At 48.2% G+C, this 18177-nt stretch overlaps 1 protein-coding gene across 4 annotated transcripts in view; it reads right to left on the bottom strand.

Moving 5' to 3' along the window:
• Positions 1 to 4505: 4505 nt before the first annotated feature.
• Positions 4506 to 18177, bottom strand: part of DCUN1D3 (defective in cullin neddylation 1 domain containing 3) — a 28750-nt gene continuing 15078 nt past the window's right edge. For all 4 annotated transcript variants that reach the window (XM_081338456.1, XM_081338458.1, XM_081338457.1 and 1 more), the window contains 3 exons: positions 12458 to 12538; positions 9015 to 9547; positions 4506 to 7002 (listed from right to left, as the gene is read on the bottom strand). In XM_081338456.1, coding sequence (XP_081194582.1) covers positions 6507 to 7002; positions 9015 to 9445 — 927 coding nt within the window. In that variant the 5' untranslated portion in view covers positions 9446 to 9547; positions 12458 to 12538 and the 3' untranslated portion in view covers positions 4506 to 6506. The remainder of the gene's footprint in view (positions 7003 to 9014; positions 9548 to 12457; positions 12539 to 18177) is intronic.

The following is an 18177-nucleotide window of genomic DNA, read 5'->3' as shown; positions in this document are numbered from 1 at the left end:
TGGATGTTTCAGGTGCCAGGTGTTTTTTGTGTGTGTGTGTTTTTTAATGCAAATCGTTTTCTTTTGCTAACCAGGGTTTAGCATTGGGCTGGTGAAAAGGACACACCAGAAACTGCCAGGGTATCAAAGAGAGGGCATAAATGCAGGTTGTTGTTGTTGTTGTTTTAATGGCACAGCAGCAGTTCCAAATTTGGATTCATTCGCAGAAATGATTAATGCTAAAGCAAGCTGCTGGTGGCAACGGGAGTCTGCTCCCTCCGGATTCCCCAAAAGCCCTCCTCTTAACAGAATAACAGAGTCAAAAGGGACCTTGGAGGTCTTCTAGTCCAACCCCCTGCTCAGGCAGCAAAAGCTCTACCATTCCAGACAAGCGCCTGTCCAGTCTCTTCTTAAAAGCCTCCAGTGATGGAGCAGCCACGATGTCTGAAGACGAGCCGAACCCACGGATTAACAGAACAACAGAATCGGAAGGGACCTTGGTGGTCTTCTAGTCCAACCCCCTGCTCAGGCAGGAAACGCTATGCCGCTTCAGACAAAAATGTCTGAAATATTCCACTTGATAAAGGATTGCACCTTTTTTTTCCCTTGAAAACCCCTCTCTCGTATCCCCTGGCAATTTGGGGTGGGGACCAGACAGTTTCCTGCTGTCACTTTTGCTGTAGCGGTTAAAGCAGCAGAAACTGGGAGATAGGGAGTTCTAGACCCACCTCGGGCCCGAAGCCAGCTAGGAGACCATACGCCAGCCACTCTTCCGCAGCCCTAGGAAGGGAGCGATGGCAACGCATTTTTGAAAAGTCTTGCCAGGAAAACTGGAGGGACGCGTGGAGCCCAAAACTGACTCAAAAGGCGTGGACGCACAAACCCTGCCTACGACCCTGGCCCTGTCACCAACGCGCCTAGATCAGTCCGACTATAATTCCCAATGCCAAGCTTGTTGGGGGAAAAGAGTTCCTCCCCAGCTTGAGCTGAGTGAACCTTGAGAAAACCAGACTTTTGAATCCTGCGCTAGCTGTAAATGGAGGACCCATTGTTGGGAGGCTGGCTCTCAACTTTTAACCTGCCTCTAAAGCTCAAACAAATGGAAAAACCGGCACACACAAACACACAAGGGAGGGTGTGCTTGAGCTCATGGTGGGGAGGAGTCGGGCAGGAATAAAATGTCCACCCTCCACTGCTGCAGAACACAAAAGCAGCTGAAGGAAAACTCAACAGCTCTATCTAGAAATCGGGAAGTGTTAAAAACATCCCAGGTTCTTCATGGCTGTATCCCACCTCTGTGCTTGTGTCTGTGTGTGTGTGTGGGGGGGTGAGTGTCTGCCTCTTGCACACCTTTCTTTTCCTTGGAAGAGAGGCCGGAGTTGAGTCGCCATCCGCTTACACTTCCCAGAGCGTTTTAGCTGATCGGAATTGAATGCGGTTCTCGTTAATCTTCCCCTCCCTTTGAGGTCTCAGAAAGAGCAGTGCAAAATTTTATATGGAGGGGATCCATTTACCCGGGACCTCCTGGGAACGCCGTCATTGCAAACCGCACTGTAATTATAAGGTGGTAGAAGGCAGTGTTGATTGCATACAGCCGACTTTTTAATTAATGTAATTTTAATTAAATTAAGTTCTGCCTGGCCCAACAGACCTGCTGGCGGAAGGAAGGCCTCCTGGCTTCAAACAGTTGTAAACCTGGGCTTCGAGAAAGGTAACACACTTGAAAATATCTCTCTCTCTCCCCTCCTCTCTCCTCTCCCCTCCTCTTTCCTCTCTCTACCTCTCCTCTCTCTCCTCTTCCTCCTCTCTCCTCTCCTCTCTCTCCTTCCTCTCCTCTCCACTCCTTTCCTCTCTCTACCTCTCCTCTCCTCTTCCTCCTCTCTCCTCTCCTCTCTCTCCTTCCTCTCCTCTCCTCTTTCCTCTCTCTCCTCTTCCTCCTCTCTCCTCTCCTCTTTCCTCTCTCCTTCCTCTCCTCTCTCCTCTTCCTCCTCTCCTCTCCTCTCTCCTTCCTCTCCACTCTCCTCTTCATCCTCTCCTCTTCCTCCTCTCTCTCTCCTCTCTCCCTCTCCTCTTTCCTCTCTCCTCTCTTCCTCCTCTCCTGTCCTCTCTTTCCTCTCTCTCTATCTCTCCTCTCTCTCTTTCTCCTTCTCACACACACAAGCTGAGTCTCACTCCAACACTGGCAGAGCGGGCTCCCATATGTACATAAAGAGCCTTGGTGGAGCAGTGGGCTAATGCCTCCTTAAGTAACACCAGCTGCCTGCAATTAGCGCAGGTTCGAGTCCCACCAGGCTCAAGGTTGACTCAGCCTTCCATCCTTCCCAGGTAGGTAAAATGAGGACCCAGATTGTTGGGGGCAATAAGCTGACTTTGTAATAATGCCGCTTGGGGGGGGTGTGAAAGCCCTAATAAGCAGGCATATACATAGAATGAAGGCTACTGCTAAGCTTGTAAGCCGCCCTGAGTCTTTGGAGAAGGGCGGGATATAAATGGAATTAAAATTAAAAAAATAAATAAAAAATAAACAGGGAGCAAGCCCCACACTCTGCTGGCACTGATGATGCTACCTAGTTGGGTCCTGAGACGTTTGCAAGTAAAGAACCAAGCTCGGAGAGCCCCAAGGACCTCACAGGGTTTGTTTTCAATTTCCAGAGCCAGAAAAGCCTATCCTGAAACTTTCCTGGTATTTTCATTGAAAACCACTGCACACGCGTCCACTATCCCAAAAGGGAGGTCTACGGAGACCTGGGTGCTCTCTGTGCTTGTACCGTTTTTGAGACGTTTGATTACCCAAAAGGCAACAAATACATCACTGGTGCTAGTGAGTGTGGCCCGTTTATGCACAGTGTAGTTGCCAGCGTAGGTGGAGGCGTAGTTCTCCCCTTGCTTATTGCTTTCTGCTTGATTGCTTGTCCTGCCAAAGATAAAATGGTGGTTTTTCTGGCGCCATATATAAACAAGGGGCAAAGCCCACACTCTGGCGGCACTGATGATGTTGCCCGGTTGGGTAATGCAACGTCTGCAAGCAAATAGCCAAGCTCAGAGAGCACCGCAGATTCTACCGTCTCGCTCCAACTCTGTGAAAAAGCAACTATTGAACAGCAGACAGGCACGCTTAGCAGTCTTCAGGTGAGAAACCGTTTGCAGGGATAGGTTTTTCTCGCCGATGAGAAAATGATTTGGCTGGCTGCGATTCTTCCGCGCAGGCGCTTCCCTTCAGCTGCCCCCCCCAAGTTTAAAAAAAAACACCTCACATTATCTCAGCAATGCTTCTGCTACCGCTGCCAAAATTGTAAGACCAGGTGTACAAATCAGAAATGTCTTTCTTGAAAGAGATTTGAAAGACATTTGAAGGGAAGGAACGAGAGGAAAGAGGGGGGGAGGAAAGGGAAAGAGGCAATGGGGAGGGGAAGGGAAGGAGGAAGAAAGGAAAGGAAGAGCAAGGCAGGCAGGCAGGAAAAAAGGAAGAAAAGGCAAGGAAAGAGGAAGGAAGGAAGGAAGGAAAGGGGGACTTTAGAAAGAGGGATCCAAAGTAGCGCATGTAACAGGCCAAGACTGAGGATGTCAAAAGAAACCCACAACCTACTACACAAACTTGCCAGCTGGCACAGGTGCCAACCAATCAATACTTCCTCGTGCCAGAAAGTCACACAGCCACCCAAACTTAGGAAAAAAAATAATCACCAGTTTCATGCAAAACTTCTTGCAATTTCATAAGATTGTGGTGGGAGAGAGTATATACACACACAGAGAGAGAGAGAGAGAGAGAGAGAGAGAGAGCGCTCAGTGGGTTAGGACGCTGAGCTTGTCGATCAGAAGGTCGGCAGTTTGGCGGGTCGAATCCCGAGTGCCGCCTAGCAGAGTGAGCGGCTGTTACTCGTCCCAGCTTCTGCCAACCTAGCAGTTCGAAAGCACGTAAAAATGCAAGTAGAAAAATAGGGACCACTATGGTGGGAAGGTAACAGCGTTCCGTGCGCCTTTGGCGTCTAGTCATGCCAGCCACAGGACCACGGAGACGTCCTCAGACAAGCGCCGGCTCTTCGGCTCTGAAACGGAGATGAGCACCGGCCCCTAGAGTCGGAAACGACTAGCACGCATGTGTGGGGTAACATTTACCTTTACATACATACACCCACCCACCCACCCACCCACACACACACACACACACACACACACACAAAACAATCTACATTATGCTACTATTTCAGCAGGTCTGGAAGCCAAGAGACAAGTCGGTTAAATTTGGTAAAAAGAGGAGGAAGTGAAAGGGACTCACGCAGATGTGGAAAGAGGATCCGCTTTGCAATAAAACAGAAGATGACATGACAGCTCTTTAGTATGACCTTCAGGTCTAGACAAAAGAATGTCTGGGGTGACAGGACAGCAGCGTTCCAATATTTGAGGGGCTGCCGCAAAGAAGAGGGCCTCAGCCTATTGCACAAAGCGCCGGAAGGCAAGACAAGAAGCAACGGATGGAAACTCGATCAAGGAGAGAAGCAACCTGGAATTAAGGAGAAACTTCCTGACAGTGAGAGCAATTAACCAGTGGAACGGAAGTTGCCTCCAGAAGTTGTGGGTGCTCCCATCACTGGAGGTTTTGAAAAAGAGACGTTTCGGCCACCGGTCTGAAATGAAGGTAGGGTTTCCTACTTGAGCAGCGGGTTGGACTAGAAGACCTCCAAGGTCCCTTCCAACTCTTGGTTATCCTGTTATTCAGAGCAAGAACTCTGCTCAGATCTCAGAATGGGAGCTTAGAACCACGGCTGCGGAGAAACAGGAGAAACAAGAGCTCTCGTACTGCTGGTGCAACTTTGGGGAAAAAAAGGAACTTTAATGCAGTCGTTAAAAGAAACACAAAGGGGTGCCACTCTCTGCTCTCAGCCGCTGAGAGAGGATGTGAATTTCAAGTATTTTATTTATCAGAAACCATTCTCTTTCCCACCCACCCAGTTGTTAGCGAATTAAAACCTCAACAGTTTTTGCCTGCGTTCTGATGGAATTTACGCATCAGGTACATTGCTTTGAATGAGATCAGTAAGGATATTCCCAAGCCTGTTGTATGAAGACAGTTTCTTTAGCAAACAGGAAGCTATATATATATTTTTTGCTTCCCCCCCTCCACCGACTGCCTTGGGGGGGGGAAAAAATTTTGGATAAACAAGCGACAATTCCCCCCCCACACACACACCTCATTTCGAACCATTCAAGGTGCCAAGAAATATACACCACCTTCTTAGGGTCTAAGGCCAGTGGGTTGTTGTTTTTTTCAGCCTTAGCAACTTTAGAGATGTGTGGACTTCAGTTCCCAGAATTCCCCATGCTGGCTGAGGAATTCTGGGAGTTGAAGTCCACAAGTCTTAAAAGTCGCCAAGGTTGAGATCTCGCTGACCTGCCACAGCCAATTTTTGTCCCCCGCCCTCCCAAACATTCAACACGCCGATGCCAACACTTGGTAGTTAAATGTCCCCTTTGGGGTAGTGTGGGGTTTTTTTTCTTTCGGGGGGGGGCAGGTAAAATCAGAAAAACAGCGACAACCGAAAAAGTCTGCCTGTTTTTTTTTTGGGGGGGGGGAGCCGTCTTTATTCTCCTTCTTTGGGCTGGACATTTCTATGCGAAAAGCCTTACAACGGAGTTTCCCAACCTTGGCAATTTGAAGATGCCTGGACTTCAACTCCCAGAATTCCACGCTGGCTGGCGAATTCTGGGAAATGAAGTCCGCAAGTCTTCAAGTTGCCAAAGTGTGGGAAAATCCCGCCTTACAAGTTTCTCCTGGAAAGTGAGTAAACAAAGGGGATAATTTGAAGGGAGAAGGGACCCACTGCAAATTCTCATCTTCTTTGAGAATCTCAGGTGTTAGTGCTCTACTATTGTGGCTGATGACCAAAAAAGGTTGATCAAATGTGTGTGTGTGTGTGTGTGTGTGTGTGTGTGTGTGTGTGTGTATGTCCCTTCTGCCCTAGATTCTAACTTCACAACCAAACATAGCTTTGTTTGCCTGGGAATTTTGAACGCATTTGTCCTTAACAGTTAACACTGTTTATCAATCGTGGTATAAATCTTAAAATTATCACAACCTTAAAAAAAAAAGTCAACCATGTAAACAGCACTACACGCAGTATAGGACTGCTCTGTTGTTGTTGTTGTTTAAAAAAAAAACAACCCTGCAAAGCTTCAATCTGGCACTGTAATAATTTAGTGATGTTAATTTAACCTCACCAGGAAAAAAAAAGGGAGTATGCCGGTCTGAAGCCATTTTTGAAATAAAATCATTTAACTCGCAAACAGAGGGCAGGGCAGGGGAGGAAGAACGAAAGATTTCAAGGAGAGGAGAAAGAGGAGTAAACCCAATTTTTCAAGAAAGTGCCTAAAATATATGGATACAGCATTTTCAAGCCCTTTCGAAATACAAGGCAGAGAAAGGTGTGTAAAGTAGAAAAATCTGGAGAAGTCTGTAAATTCCAGAGGAGTTCTGAGCTTACGGGCCACGAAGGGGCTGAACGGGGTGCAACTGCCGCCGTCGAACACGGCTAGGCCGCGTGATGGTCTGTACACGGGAAGCCTGTCTGTAAGTCCTCCGAGCGCGTGGGACCCTCCTCTTCCTCCCTCTTCCTCCGTCTCTCCATTTCCCATTCCACGAAAGTGTCGAAGAGACTGGGCCAAGCCTCATCCTCGCTGTAATTGCTGAGGTCCGGCCCGATGACCTGAGTAAAATTAAGGAACATGTTCCAGGTGTCCCGGGAGATCCCCTTGATCCCCGAGGGGTTCTCGGTCAAGAAGTGTACCCACTGGTCCAAAATGGGAGGCTTGTTCTGGGTGAACACCAGCTTCCAGAGAGCGATGGCTATTTCCCGGTGGAGTGACCTCTGGCCTTCGTCCGAGTCCAAGCCGAACTGGAACGTGAACCGGTAGAGGTCTTTGAATTTGTCTTCTTGCTTGGCTTCGGTCAAGAGGCCGGGGAACCGGGTGCAAATCCCATCGATGCAGTCTGCATTTATTGCTTGACAGCCCTCAAAGAACTCCTTCCTGAGGACAAGGGAGGAGAAAGGCCGGTTAGCTTGGATTTGTATTCAAGAGCGCAAATCAACATCCCGTCCGTGGAGATGCTGTGTCCTCCAGATCGGGGTTGTCCCCAAGGGGGCTTTTTCGAGAGGCAACTAAACTTCCAGTGAGGAATGGGCTACTGGGCAGAGAGCTCTAACCCTTTGTAAGTCGCAACAGGAACTTACAAACCCGTGCAAGGCTAATCCAGGTAGTTGCCCCGAAGGTGCTTTTTTTCAGGAGGCAACGGGACTTTCTGGTTCTTCTTTGAAGACGTTTCGCCTCTCATCCAAGAAGCTTCTTCAGCTCTGGCTGAATGGCGAGGAACGTCCGCATTCTGGACAAAGAGGACCACTGCTTGAAAGAGAGGTAAAAGAGACCATCTGTCTTAAAATTGAAGAGCCCCTCTCTCAACAGAGCGGGAGGGATGCGACACCATCTCTCTCCTGTTTACAGACCAGTCCTTTCAAGCAGATCCAAGAAGGTCCCAGATCTGTTTGCACTCTGATTCGGGGTGGGGGGTGGGCACAGATAAACCCACAAGTGGCCTCAAGTTGATCTCCAAAGTGCTAACCACCAGATGACTGCGAGGACTATAAATCAGGTCAGATTTATAGTCTTGGATGGGAAGCGAGAGGTCTTCAAGAGGAGGGGGGGGAGAGAAAACCACTGGAAGTTCAGTTGCTTTTTGAAAAAGCACCTTTTGGTACAAACCTACTTTCTTCGACCAGAGGTCCTTGTGAGGTCACAAGGCCAAGGTATCTGGAAAGCAACGGGTGGGGGAAGGCTGGCGTGAGCAAACGCCATGACGTAACTCAATAAAAGGGGATATCACTAGCTCAGGGTTGAACTGTGGAGGTCTTGGCGTTCTCTGAGTACCTCAAAGTTCTAAGGCATGGGTCTTCAAACTTGGACCTTTGATGACCTGTGGACTTCTGGGAGTTGAAGTCCACAAGTCATCAAAGGGCCAAGTTTGAAGACCCCATGGTCTGGATCTAAGCCCGCAGTCTCATCAAAATGGCTGACTGAGGAATTCTGGGAGTTGAAGTCCACAAGTCATCAAAGGGCCAAGTTTGAAGACCCCATGGTCTGGATCTAAGCCCGCGGTTTCATCAAAATGGCCGACTGAGGAATTCTGGGAGTTGAAGTCCACAAGTCATCAAAGGGCCAAGTTTGAAGACCCCTGGTCTGGATCTAAGTCCGCGGTTTCATCAAAATGGCCGACTGAGGAATTCTGGGAGTTGAAGTCCACAAGTCATCAAAGGGCCAAGTTTGAAGAGCCCTGGTCTGGATCTAAGTCTGCGGTTTCATCAAAATGGCCAACAGGAATTCTGGGAGTTGAAGTCCACAAGTCATCAAAGGGCCAAGTTCGAAGGCCCCTGGTCTGGATCTAAGCCTGCAGTTTCATCAAAATGGCCGACTGAGGAATTCTGGGAGTTAAAGTCCACAAGTCATCCAAGGGCCAAGTTTGAAGACCCCTGTTCTGAGGTATTGTCAAATATCTCAGGGAGCACCAAGGACTCCACAAAGCACAACCACCACCCCTTCCCAAGTTGAAGGTCTAGCATCCATGTTGCACGCCATCTGTTAGGAAAAGAGGACGACGGGATTCAGAGAAACAATAGAAGAACTTTTTTAGGAAGAGTCAATGTCTATGGAGATACTCAACCATCCAGGTGATGGTTGTTCCAAAGATGCTTTTCCCACTTTCTTGGTTTTGTTTTCCTTTTGAAAACATTTTGCTTTTCCTCCAAGAAGCTTCTTGGATGAGGAGCGAGACAGTTTCAAAAGGAAGCCAAGGAACATTATAAGATTGGACAATTTTGCAAATGAGGCAAGGTGTGTGTCAAGGAAATGGGTGGAGCCAGGCTTTCCTGCATTTCCCTAAAGCTTGGCGGGGGACGTGTTTGCCACTTACATTTTCCACGTTTTTTTCCTTGTCTCCTCGACTTTCTCGAAACCTGTTGAGGGGGTTCCGGAGACCAGGCAGGACTTACCGTGTGAATTTGCACATAGTAGCCGCCTGGAATTTCCAAGCCAGCACGAGCACTTTGAATTCCGTGGGGTCGACACAGAGGTCGTTGCAAAAACGCTCCATGCCTTCCTCCAATATGGCGTCTTCTCGTTCGTCCTTGTATCTCTTGAACAATTCCTCAGTTCTGTGGAGGAACGATTCCTCGCAGCCCGAGACGGGCTCTTTCCGGGCATCTCCAGAGGATGTGGGAGGCTGGTTGGATTCAATAGCAGCTTCTACCTTCTTCGTCCCGTTGACCAGAATATCTCCAGAGGGTTTCCTGCCAACCAGGCTGAGTTCCTCCTTGTGACTGGTGCTCCGCTTCCCGTGAGCTTTGACGTGGGCCTCCCGATCGCCATTTTTGCTACCCAGAGTGGAAGAAGGATTCTTGCACTTGGTGACGCACTGGCCCATATTGTAGCACGCCCAGCGGTTAGAGCAGCCCCCACGCTCTCGCACGCCTGCCCCACTGGTGCTGCCTGGGCCTCTGCATGCTCTCAGTTGTAATCGGCCGGCCTGGAAGAAAGGCAGGCAAGGGGAAGAAAGGATCAGTCAACTTAAGGATCCGAAGCAAAAACTTGCTGCTTGAAAAATGGGGGAGGGGGGAAAAGATGTAGACCGAGGTCATCCAACTTTAACAACTGTTAAGACCTGTGGACTTCCACTCCCAGAATTCCCCAACTTGTCCCAGTTAAATCAACATTGGTTGAAGTGGCCAGGGATAACATGGTCTATATCAGGCGTAGGCAACCTGGGCTCTTTTAGGACTTGTGGACTTCAACTCCCAGAATTCCTGAGCCAGCGTGGAGCAAACTTTGGCCCCTTCATGACTCGTCGACTTCAACTCCCAGAATTCCTGAGCCAGCATGGGGAAAAATATGGCCCCTTCATGACTCGTGGACTTCAACTCCCAGAATTCCTGAGCCAGCCTGGGGAAAACCTTGGCCCCTTCATGACTTGTGGACTTCAACTCCCAGAATTCCTGAGCCAGCATGGGGAAAAATATGGCCCCTTCATGACTCGTGGACTTCAACTCCCAGAATTCCTGAGCCGGCATGGGGGAACTATGGCCCTCTCATGATTTGCGGACTTCAACTCCCAGAATTTCTGAGCCAGCATGGGGGAAAATATGGCCCCTTCATGACTCGTGGACTTCAACTCCCAGAATTCCTGAGCCGGCATGGCTCAGCTTGGAAACCTCTGGCTGAGGAATTCTGGGAGCTGAAGTCCACGAGTCCTAAAAGAGCCAAGGTGGCCTATCCCTGGTCTAGATTATAGAGGGGAGGGGCTGTGGGCCTCCAGATATTGCTGAATTATAAATTCCAGCACATTTTCTCACTGGCTGTGTGGGCTACGGCAGTTGGCCATTGCAGTTCAGCAACCATGCTGGAGGACTGCAAGTTTCCCAACACTGGTCTCCGCTGGGATAAAAAAAAAAGCTTCGACAGATAGAAGACAACGGTCCATCTTCTGGGAAACGAAGAAAGCATCCTTAAGAGCCCGCATCCTACAACATGGACATCCCTGTTCTTCCCAGGGGGTTCCAGAATACATCCCAAAGCCCGCCTCTTCCTCCTCTAGGCCAGCTAAAACTCAAGTTCCGCCAGGAGAGATCCCTTATTTCTCTCTGCAGGTGCCAAGGGCCTTATCGGAAAAGCTTCCATGAAGCTCTGTTGGCTGACATGCTGGGAATTAACAGTCCGCCAGGCTAGCAAGGCTGAGTGACAAGCTAAGCCACCGACGGCCGTGGCTTTAAAAGGGAGGCGAGATTGACACAGACAGCATAGCTATCAATAGCTGCTAGTCACAATGGCGATGTGCTTTCTTAGCATCAGGAGCAGCATCTCTCTCCATATTAGTTGCTAGGGAATGGGAGGGGGGGGAAGGGTCCCCCCCCCCGGTGCGCTCGTATCCTGCCCATGCGCTTCCCCGAGGCATCGAGCTGGCTGTGGTGGGAAGATAATGAATTAAACAGAGCCTGATCCAGCTGGGTTTCGCTTACGTGCTTTGCGGCTGGGGAGAGAGAATAGATGCAATGAGGAAGGTGCCATAATGCGAGCATTAAGTGTGCCCTACGGCTTCACAAAGCGTGGATGCGTGGCCTGGGGCCCGCCCGCCCGCCTGCTCGCGGGACTGTCTCCGTCTGCTTCTATCTCCCCCCCGTCATGTGTGAGATCCAACGGAAGAGGCATGCTCCAGGCCCCCTCCATCAGGGAATATCATCTGACTTCTGGGAAAGTCATTTCCCCCCAGGGATTAGTCTCGGAAAAGGATATTTGCAGCTCAGGGTTCAAATGAGGCGTTCCTCAGTGCTTTCTGAGCTTTGTTTTCTTGCAGATGTTTCACGACTCAAACTAAGTAACAGCATCGATGCTGGATGCTAGACGGCCACTTGTCTGAGATGGTGTATAGATCAGGGGTCTTCCAACTTGGCCCTTTTGTGACTTGAGGACTACAACTCCCAGAATTCCTCAGCCAGCATGCCTGGCTGAGGAATTCTGGGAGTTGAAGTCCACAAGCAGTGGTCTTCCAACTTGGCCCTTTTGTGACTTGTGGACTTCAACTCCCAGAATTCCTCAGCCAATGTGCCTGGCTGAGGAATTCTGGGAGTTGAAGTCCACAAGCAGCGGTCTTCAAACTTGGCCCTTTTATGACTTGTGGACTTCAACTCCCAGAATTCCTCAGCCAGGCACATGTGCCTGGCTGAGGAATTCTGGGAGTTGAAGTCCACAAGTCATAAAAGGGCCAAGTTGGAAGACCCCTGGTATAGGTTCTCCTGCTCGTGCAGAGGGCTGGACTAGAAGATCTCCAAGGTCTCTTCCAGCTCTATTCTATTCTATTCTATTCTATTCTATTCTATTCTATTCTATTCTATTCTATTCTATTCTATTCTATTCTATTCTATTCTATTCTATTCTATTCTATTCTATTCTAAATTCTAAATTCTAAATTCTAAATTCTAAATTCTAAATCTATTCCATTCCACTCCACTCTACTAATTCCATTCCATTCTATTCTAGAACCGAGTGCGGTTTATGGATAGGAGGAGAAGCGGGGGGGACTGTGGCGTCCTTGGTGCTTTCTGAGCTTCGTGGTTTTCTTGAAGACATTTCATTACCCAACCAGGTAACAGCATCCGAGCCTTCGGATGATGTTACCTAGAGGGATCGGCTGTCTTATTTTATTGGGATGAACATTAAAAACGGACACAGGAGGCATCAAGGCTCACTTTAATTTCTGAGTGTTCCTGACTACGTGTTCCAAAAACAGGAAGACATGGACCTCCTCTGCAGCTCCCCGTCCGATTTTCATCAACTTCAGCTAGCACGGCCAAAAATTGGAAGCAGCCATCACTCTACTGCCATGGACTACGCCAACTTACTTGAATGCCGCCCCCCCTCCCCCCACGAAACAAACACAACTTACACGATATCCTACAAAGAACAGGAAGGCATTGCACCATTTAGGCTGACTCTCCTCCCAAGGGAATAGGTGCCTTTTGGATGGCTGTGGAAACAAAAATAAAAGGACTCAGAAAAGTGCGGAGAAAAAAAAAATTCTAGCAATGGCATGCATCAAAAAACAAAATTAAACCAGTAGCCACGTCTAAAGAGGCTGGTTGTAAAAAGGACCGGCTACAGTTTTACAGAACCACCAACACTTACACTATCACGATCATTAAGTTTTTTCCAGCTGTTAGCAGAGACTGAGCTGCATTAGAGCAGGGGTATCCATGTTGGCTGGGGAATTCTGGGAGTTGAAGTCCACACACCTTAAAAGTTGCCAAGGTTGGACACTCCTCCATTAGAGCGTTCTCACAGCCAATCTAGACCAACTTAAGAGTGTTTTGTATTATTGTCGGAATATAATTTGATCTGTTTAGAACAGAGGTCCCCAACCTTTTGGGCACCAGAGACCGGTTCTGTGGAGAGAGGTTTTTCTGCGGACCAGAGGGGGAACGTGGTTTTGTGTGCTGCCTGCATCTCGTGGATGGGGCTTTGCTTGTTTGTGCGGACTGGATGCTGGGATGCCAGGGCCCGGGACTGGTCCACGGACCAGGGGTTGGGGACCCCTGGTTTAGAACATGGGTGCTCAACTTTCTAGTTTTGTTTGCATTTGTCGTTCAGCCCTCCCCACCACTGTATTATATCTATAGGTTAACGTGCATCTCATTGCAGCTCAAAGAAACCTCAACAACTCATGGCTCCGTACGCCCTAACGCAGCCGTGTGCTATTTTAAAAAACGCATATGCTCTTAAGAGCCAGCTTTCTACCAAACGTTGTCTTGCAAACTTCTGAAAAGTGGAAGCGAGGGAGAGAAACGAATAACGATGCAATCTGTACGTATTGATTTGGGGGAACGGAAATCTGGTCGGTCCCTTCTGGAAGGCAGTCTCAAGAAGATCCTCTAGAGATACCACACACGAGGTCCGTATGACACACGCTATTCTCTTTTCCCCCTAGCCCCGCCTCGGGTGCCAGCTTGCTTCCTTATCTCCCAGGTGCCGGTAAGAGGAACATCTGTTGTTAACAGACAACTCTCCCGTACTATTTTGGATTCTGTTGTGCTGCAAATTGTTCTGTAATCAGGTTGCACTGGTAGCCCTGACGACACTCAGCCAGAAATAGCTAGGAGGAGGAGGAGGAGGAGGAAGAGCAGAACAAAAGATTTTTTTAAAAAAAGAGGATTTCTGTTTCCAAAAATATTGGAGAAGATGTAGTTTTCACTTTGGAAAAAGAGAGGTGTTTTTTTTTAAAAGGAAGGAAGGAAGGAAGGAAGGAAGGAAGGAAGGAAGGATTCTAACTGAATGGGAAGGAAGGAAGGAAGGAAGGAAGGAAGGAAGGAAGGAAGGAAGGAAGGAAGGAAGGAAGGAAGGAAGGAAGGAAGGATTCTGACTGAATGAGAAGGAAGGAAGGAAGGAAGGAAGGAAGGAAGGAAGGAAGGAAGGAAGGAAGGAAGGATTCTGACTGAATGAGAAGGAAGGAAGGAAGGAAGGAAGGAAGGAAGGAAGGAAGGAAGGATTCTGACTGAATGGGAAGGAAGGAAGGAAGGAAGGAAGGATTCTGACTGAATGAGAAAGAAGGAAAGAAGGAAGGAAGGAAGGAAGGAAGGAAGGAAGGAAGGAAGGAAGGAAGGAAGGAAGGAAGGATTCTGACTGAATGAGAAGGAAGGAAGGAAGGAAGGAAGGAAGGAAGGAAGGAAGGAAGGAAGGAAGGAAGGATTCTGACTGAATGAGAAGGAAGGAAGGAAGGAAGGAAGGAAGGAAGGAAGGAAGGAAGGAAGGAAGGAAGGAAGGATTCTGACTGAATGAGAAGGAAGGAAGGAAGGAAGGAAGGAAGGCCACAATCAAACTTGAAACTCTTTTTCTATTAATTCGGACGGTCACTAAACAAACTGCTTTAAGTTGAGAACTACCTATGTCCTCATGAAAATATGTGTTTGGGAGTGAAATGCAGTCTTTGGTTTGAGAACTGCCACTCCTGGGGGGGGTGGGAGGGGGAGAAACGTTGCTAGAAAGAGGGAAGGAAGAGGAATTGCAAGCCAGCTGGGGAAGGTTCAAATCCCCGTGACTCATGATCGTTCACGTGAAAATGTCAGCATGCACAGCAGACAAGTCCAGACTTGCAAACAATTATTATTAATAATAATAATAATTTAAAAAACCCCGACAACAGTCTAAGGGAATTATCTGAGGTTTCGTGGTGAAGATCACCTATGTTTTTCTCATTCGTTTATGACAGTGAAAGCTTTGCTGGGATTCTTCTTACACAGTCTGCTACAATATTTGGGTGAGAAAGTCGGAAAATATGAGACCTGCCAAGCAAGACAGTTCAACTTTCTACAGCCACTTTAACACCGGTGGACTTCAACTCCCAGAATTCCCCCAGCCAGCCATGCTGGCTGGGGGAATTCTGGGTGTTGAAGTCCATGATTGGAGACCCCTGCTGGAGTGGGATATCAGAACAGGACTTTCTCTCCAGTTGTGGTATTCAAACATTTCTCTCCTCTTGCATTTCCATTCATGAATGAATGGAGAACCAAGACCATCATCTTAGGACCAGAACTATGGGCTGGGGGAATTCTGGGAGTTGACATCCACAAGTCTTTAAAGTTACCAAGGTTGGACACCCCTGTGTCTACAGCCTGGAGGAGATTCTCCAAGGAACCCCAGCTCAATCGATCCGTCCATCTCTCTCCATCCCTACGGTTCTTATTTTGACTCAATCTAACAGCCCTTTAGGGACGCGGTGGCTCAGTGGGTTGGGACGCTGAGCTTGTTGATCAGAAGGTCGGCAGTTTGGCAGGTCGAATCCCGAGTGCCACGTAGCAGAGTGAGCGCCCGTTACGCGTCCCAGCTTCTGCAACCTAGCAGTTCGAAAGCACGTAAAAATGCAAGTAGAAAAATAGGGACCACTCCGGTGGGAAGGTAACAGCGTTCCGTGCGCCTTTGGCGTCTAGTCGTGCCGGCCACATGACCACGGAGACGTCTTTGGACAAGCGCTGGCTCTTTGGCTTTGAAACGGAGATGAGCACCGGCCCCTAGAGTCGGAAACGACTAGCACGCATGTGCGGGGGAACCTTTACCTTTACCTAACAGCCCTTTAGAGCAGGGGCCTTCAAACCTGGCACTTTGGTGACTTGTGGACTTCAACTCCCAGCATTCCTCAGCCAGCGCCAGTTTGAAGGCCCCTGCTTTATACAAAGCTGCTCTGAAATCCCAAAGGCAGTCTTTTGTAGAATCTTTGTGCAAAAGGAAGGGGGGAGAGAGAGAAGATTAACCACAAGAGATTGCTCAATCCAATACTCAGGAAGACGAGAGACTGCTCATAAAACCAACTGTTCCCCTCTCCTGACTCTCATCCCTTACAACATCCGGCAACCAGGATATAATCCGATGCCATCTGTGCCTAATGTAGGCCTAACTGCGTTATGGCTCAATTTTGGAATGTTTACAATTGCAAACATCATTATTTATCTTCTTGTTGTTGGTTTTTAACTGCAGAGGTATACTGCTATTGAGATAAGACTGTATATTTGACAAATTAGCAAATAAATAAATAAATTTGAAAGTATAAGGTTAGGTTCAACTAGGGGAAGTACACGTAGCTTCCGTGGCAATACAGGAATGAAGAAAGCCACTGTTTAAAAGAGGACGGTCTGACGGAGCTTCTGGCCCACTTTTCATCCCGACTAGGTTTAGAATCCTGTCATTGGAAAAAGAACATCTGGAGAGACGGTCGTGAGTACTCGCGAGAGAGAAACAGATGTTGAGTTTTTCCGACAGCTTCACAAAGTAGAATTCCTGCTGCCGGAGCTGGTAAAGTCCTTAACTTTCTGACCAAGTTCCTTTCCACAAATATGCGAAAACCATGAAAAAAAACCAACCAACCAACAGCTATGAGTTCACTCCTTAGTAACTTCCCTGACTTTTCCACATTGCTGATTCATTGAACAGCATTACATTGTAAGGAAAGAATCTGAAATCTGGATGTCCCAAGTGTTATTCTTGTTGAGAAGAAGACGCCCACTCTGCTAAGTTCATCACCAAACATCTGAGAATGGAAGGTGAGTAGTAGAAACCATTTTCATGCTGAGGGCTTCATATCCCTCAGTTAAAGCGGGGAAGAGGGGTGTCTCCAAACTAGACAACTTTTAAGACTTGTGGACTTCAACTTTCAGAATTCTGGCTGGGGAATTCTGGGAGTTGAAGTCCACAAGTCTTAAGAGTTGCCAAGTTTGAAGATCCCAGATCTTCCCAGATCCCTACCGAGGAGGGGGGAAAAAGCAATTCCTTACACCAGGGGTCTTCCAACTTGGCCCTTTGATGACTCTTGGACTTCAACTCCCAGAATTCCTCAGTCGGCCATTTTGATGAAACCACGGGCTTAGATCCAAACCAGGGCTCTTCAAACTTGGCCCTTTGATGACTTGTGGACTTCAACTCCCAGAATTCCTCAGTCGGCCATTTTGATGAAACCACGGGCTTAGATCCAAACCAGGGCTCTTCAAACTTGGCCCTTTGATGACTTGTGGACTTCAACTCCCAGAATTCCTCAGTCGGCCATTTTGATGAAACCACGGGCTTAGATCCAAACCAGGGGTCTTCAAGCTTGGCCCTTTGATGACTTGTGGACTTCAACTCCCAGAGTTCCTCAGTCGGCCATTTTGATGAAACCACGGGCTTAGATCCAAACCAGGGGTCTTCAAGCTTGGCCCTTTGATGACTTGTGGACTTCAACTCCCAGAGTTCCTCAGTCGGCCATTTTGATGAAACCACGGGCTTAGATCCAGACCATGGGGTCTTCAAACTTGGCCCTGTGATGACTTGTGGACTTCAACTCCCAGAATTCCTCAGCCAGGCACGTGTGGGAAGAAAGGTCGTAAAATGGGGCAAAACTCACTTAGCAATGGAAATTTTGGGGCCCGACTGTGGTCATACGTTAAGGACTATCTATACTAGATATCCACCACGCCATTTTTACCCCTCCTTGTTGCGTTATGTCTTGACACCTTCACTGCAAGACCTAACCAAAAAGAAATTGAGTTTGTAACCCTGGGGGACAAACACTGTTAAGAATAACAACACGTTTGTCCCTTGTTGAGGGAATAAAAGAGCTACACACCTGCTCTCAGAGGTCTAATTGCTTTTTCATCTGCCCACCTACTAACCATGAGTAGCACGGAGGCATAAATCTACCCTACGTAGAATACATTTTGTGTGTGTGTGTGTGTATTAATCTTTTAAAAGGCGGAACTTGCACTTGGAGACAATACTAAAGCGGGGAAAACAAGTCTTATTAAAACCGACTGAAGCACTAAAATCCCTAAGTAAAAACTAGAGACATCAGTGATAACATAAAGATGAGTAATTAAGAAAAGCTAACAGGATCGTGTTACAGGCAGACCTCGACATACGACCGCGAGTGCGCCCAAAATGGCTGTTGCTAAGCGAGACGTTCGTGAGGTGAATTTCGCCCCATTTTACGACCTTTACTGCCACGGTTATTAAGGGAAGGACTGCAGTTGTCAAATTAGTAACCCGGGCTTCCCCATTGACTTTGCTTGTCAGATGGTCGCAAAAGCGGATGATTACGACCCCGGGACACGGCAACCGTCGTAAATAAGAGCCAGTTGCCAAGCGCCT

The sequence above is a fragment of the Vipera berus genome, assembly GCF_964194415.1.
Source record: "Vipera berus genome assembly, chromosome: 13".
In the NCBI taxonomy this organism is placed as follows: domain Eukaryota; kingdom Metazoa; phylum Chordata; class Lepidosauria; order Squamata; family Viperidae; genus Vipera; species Vipera berus.
This window is presented reverse-complemented; position numbering and strand designations above follow the sequence as displayed.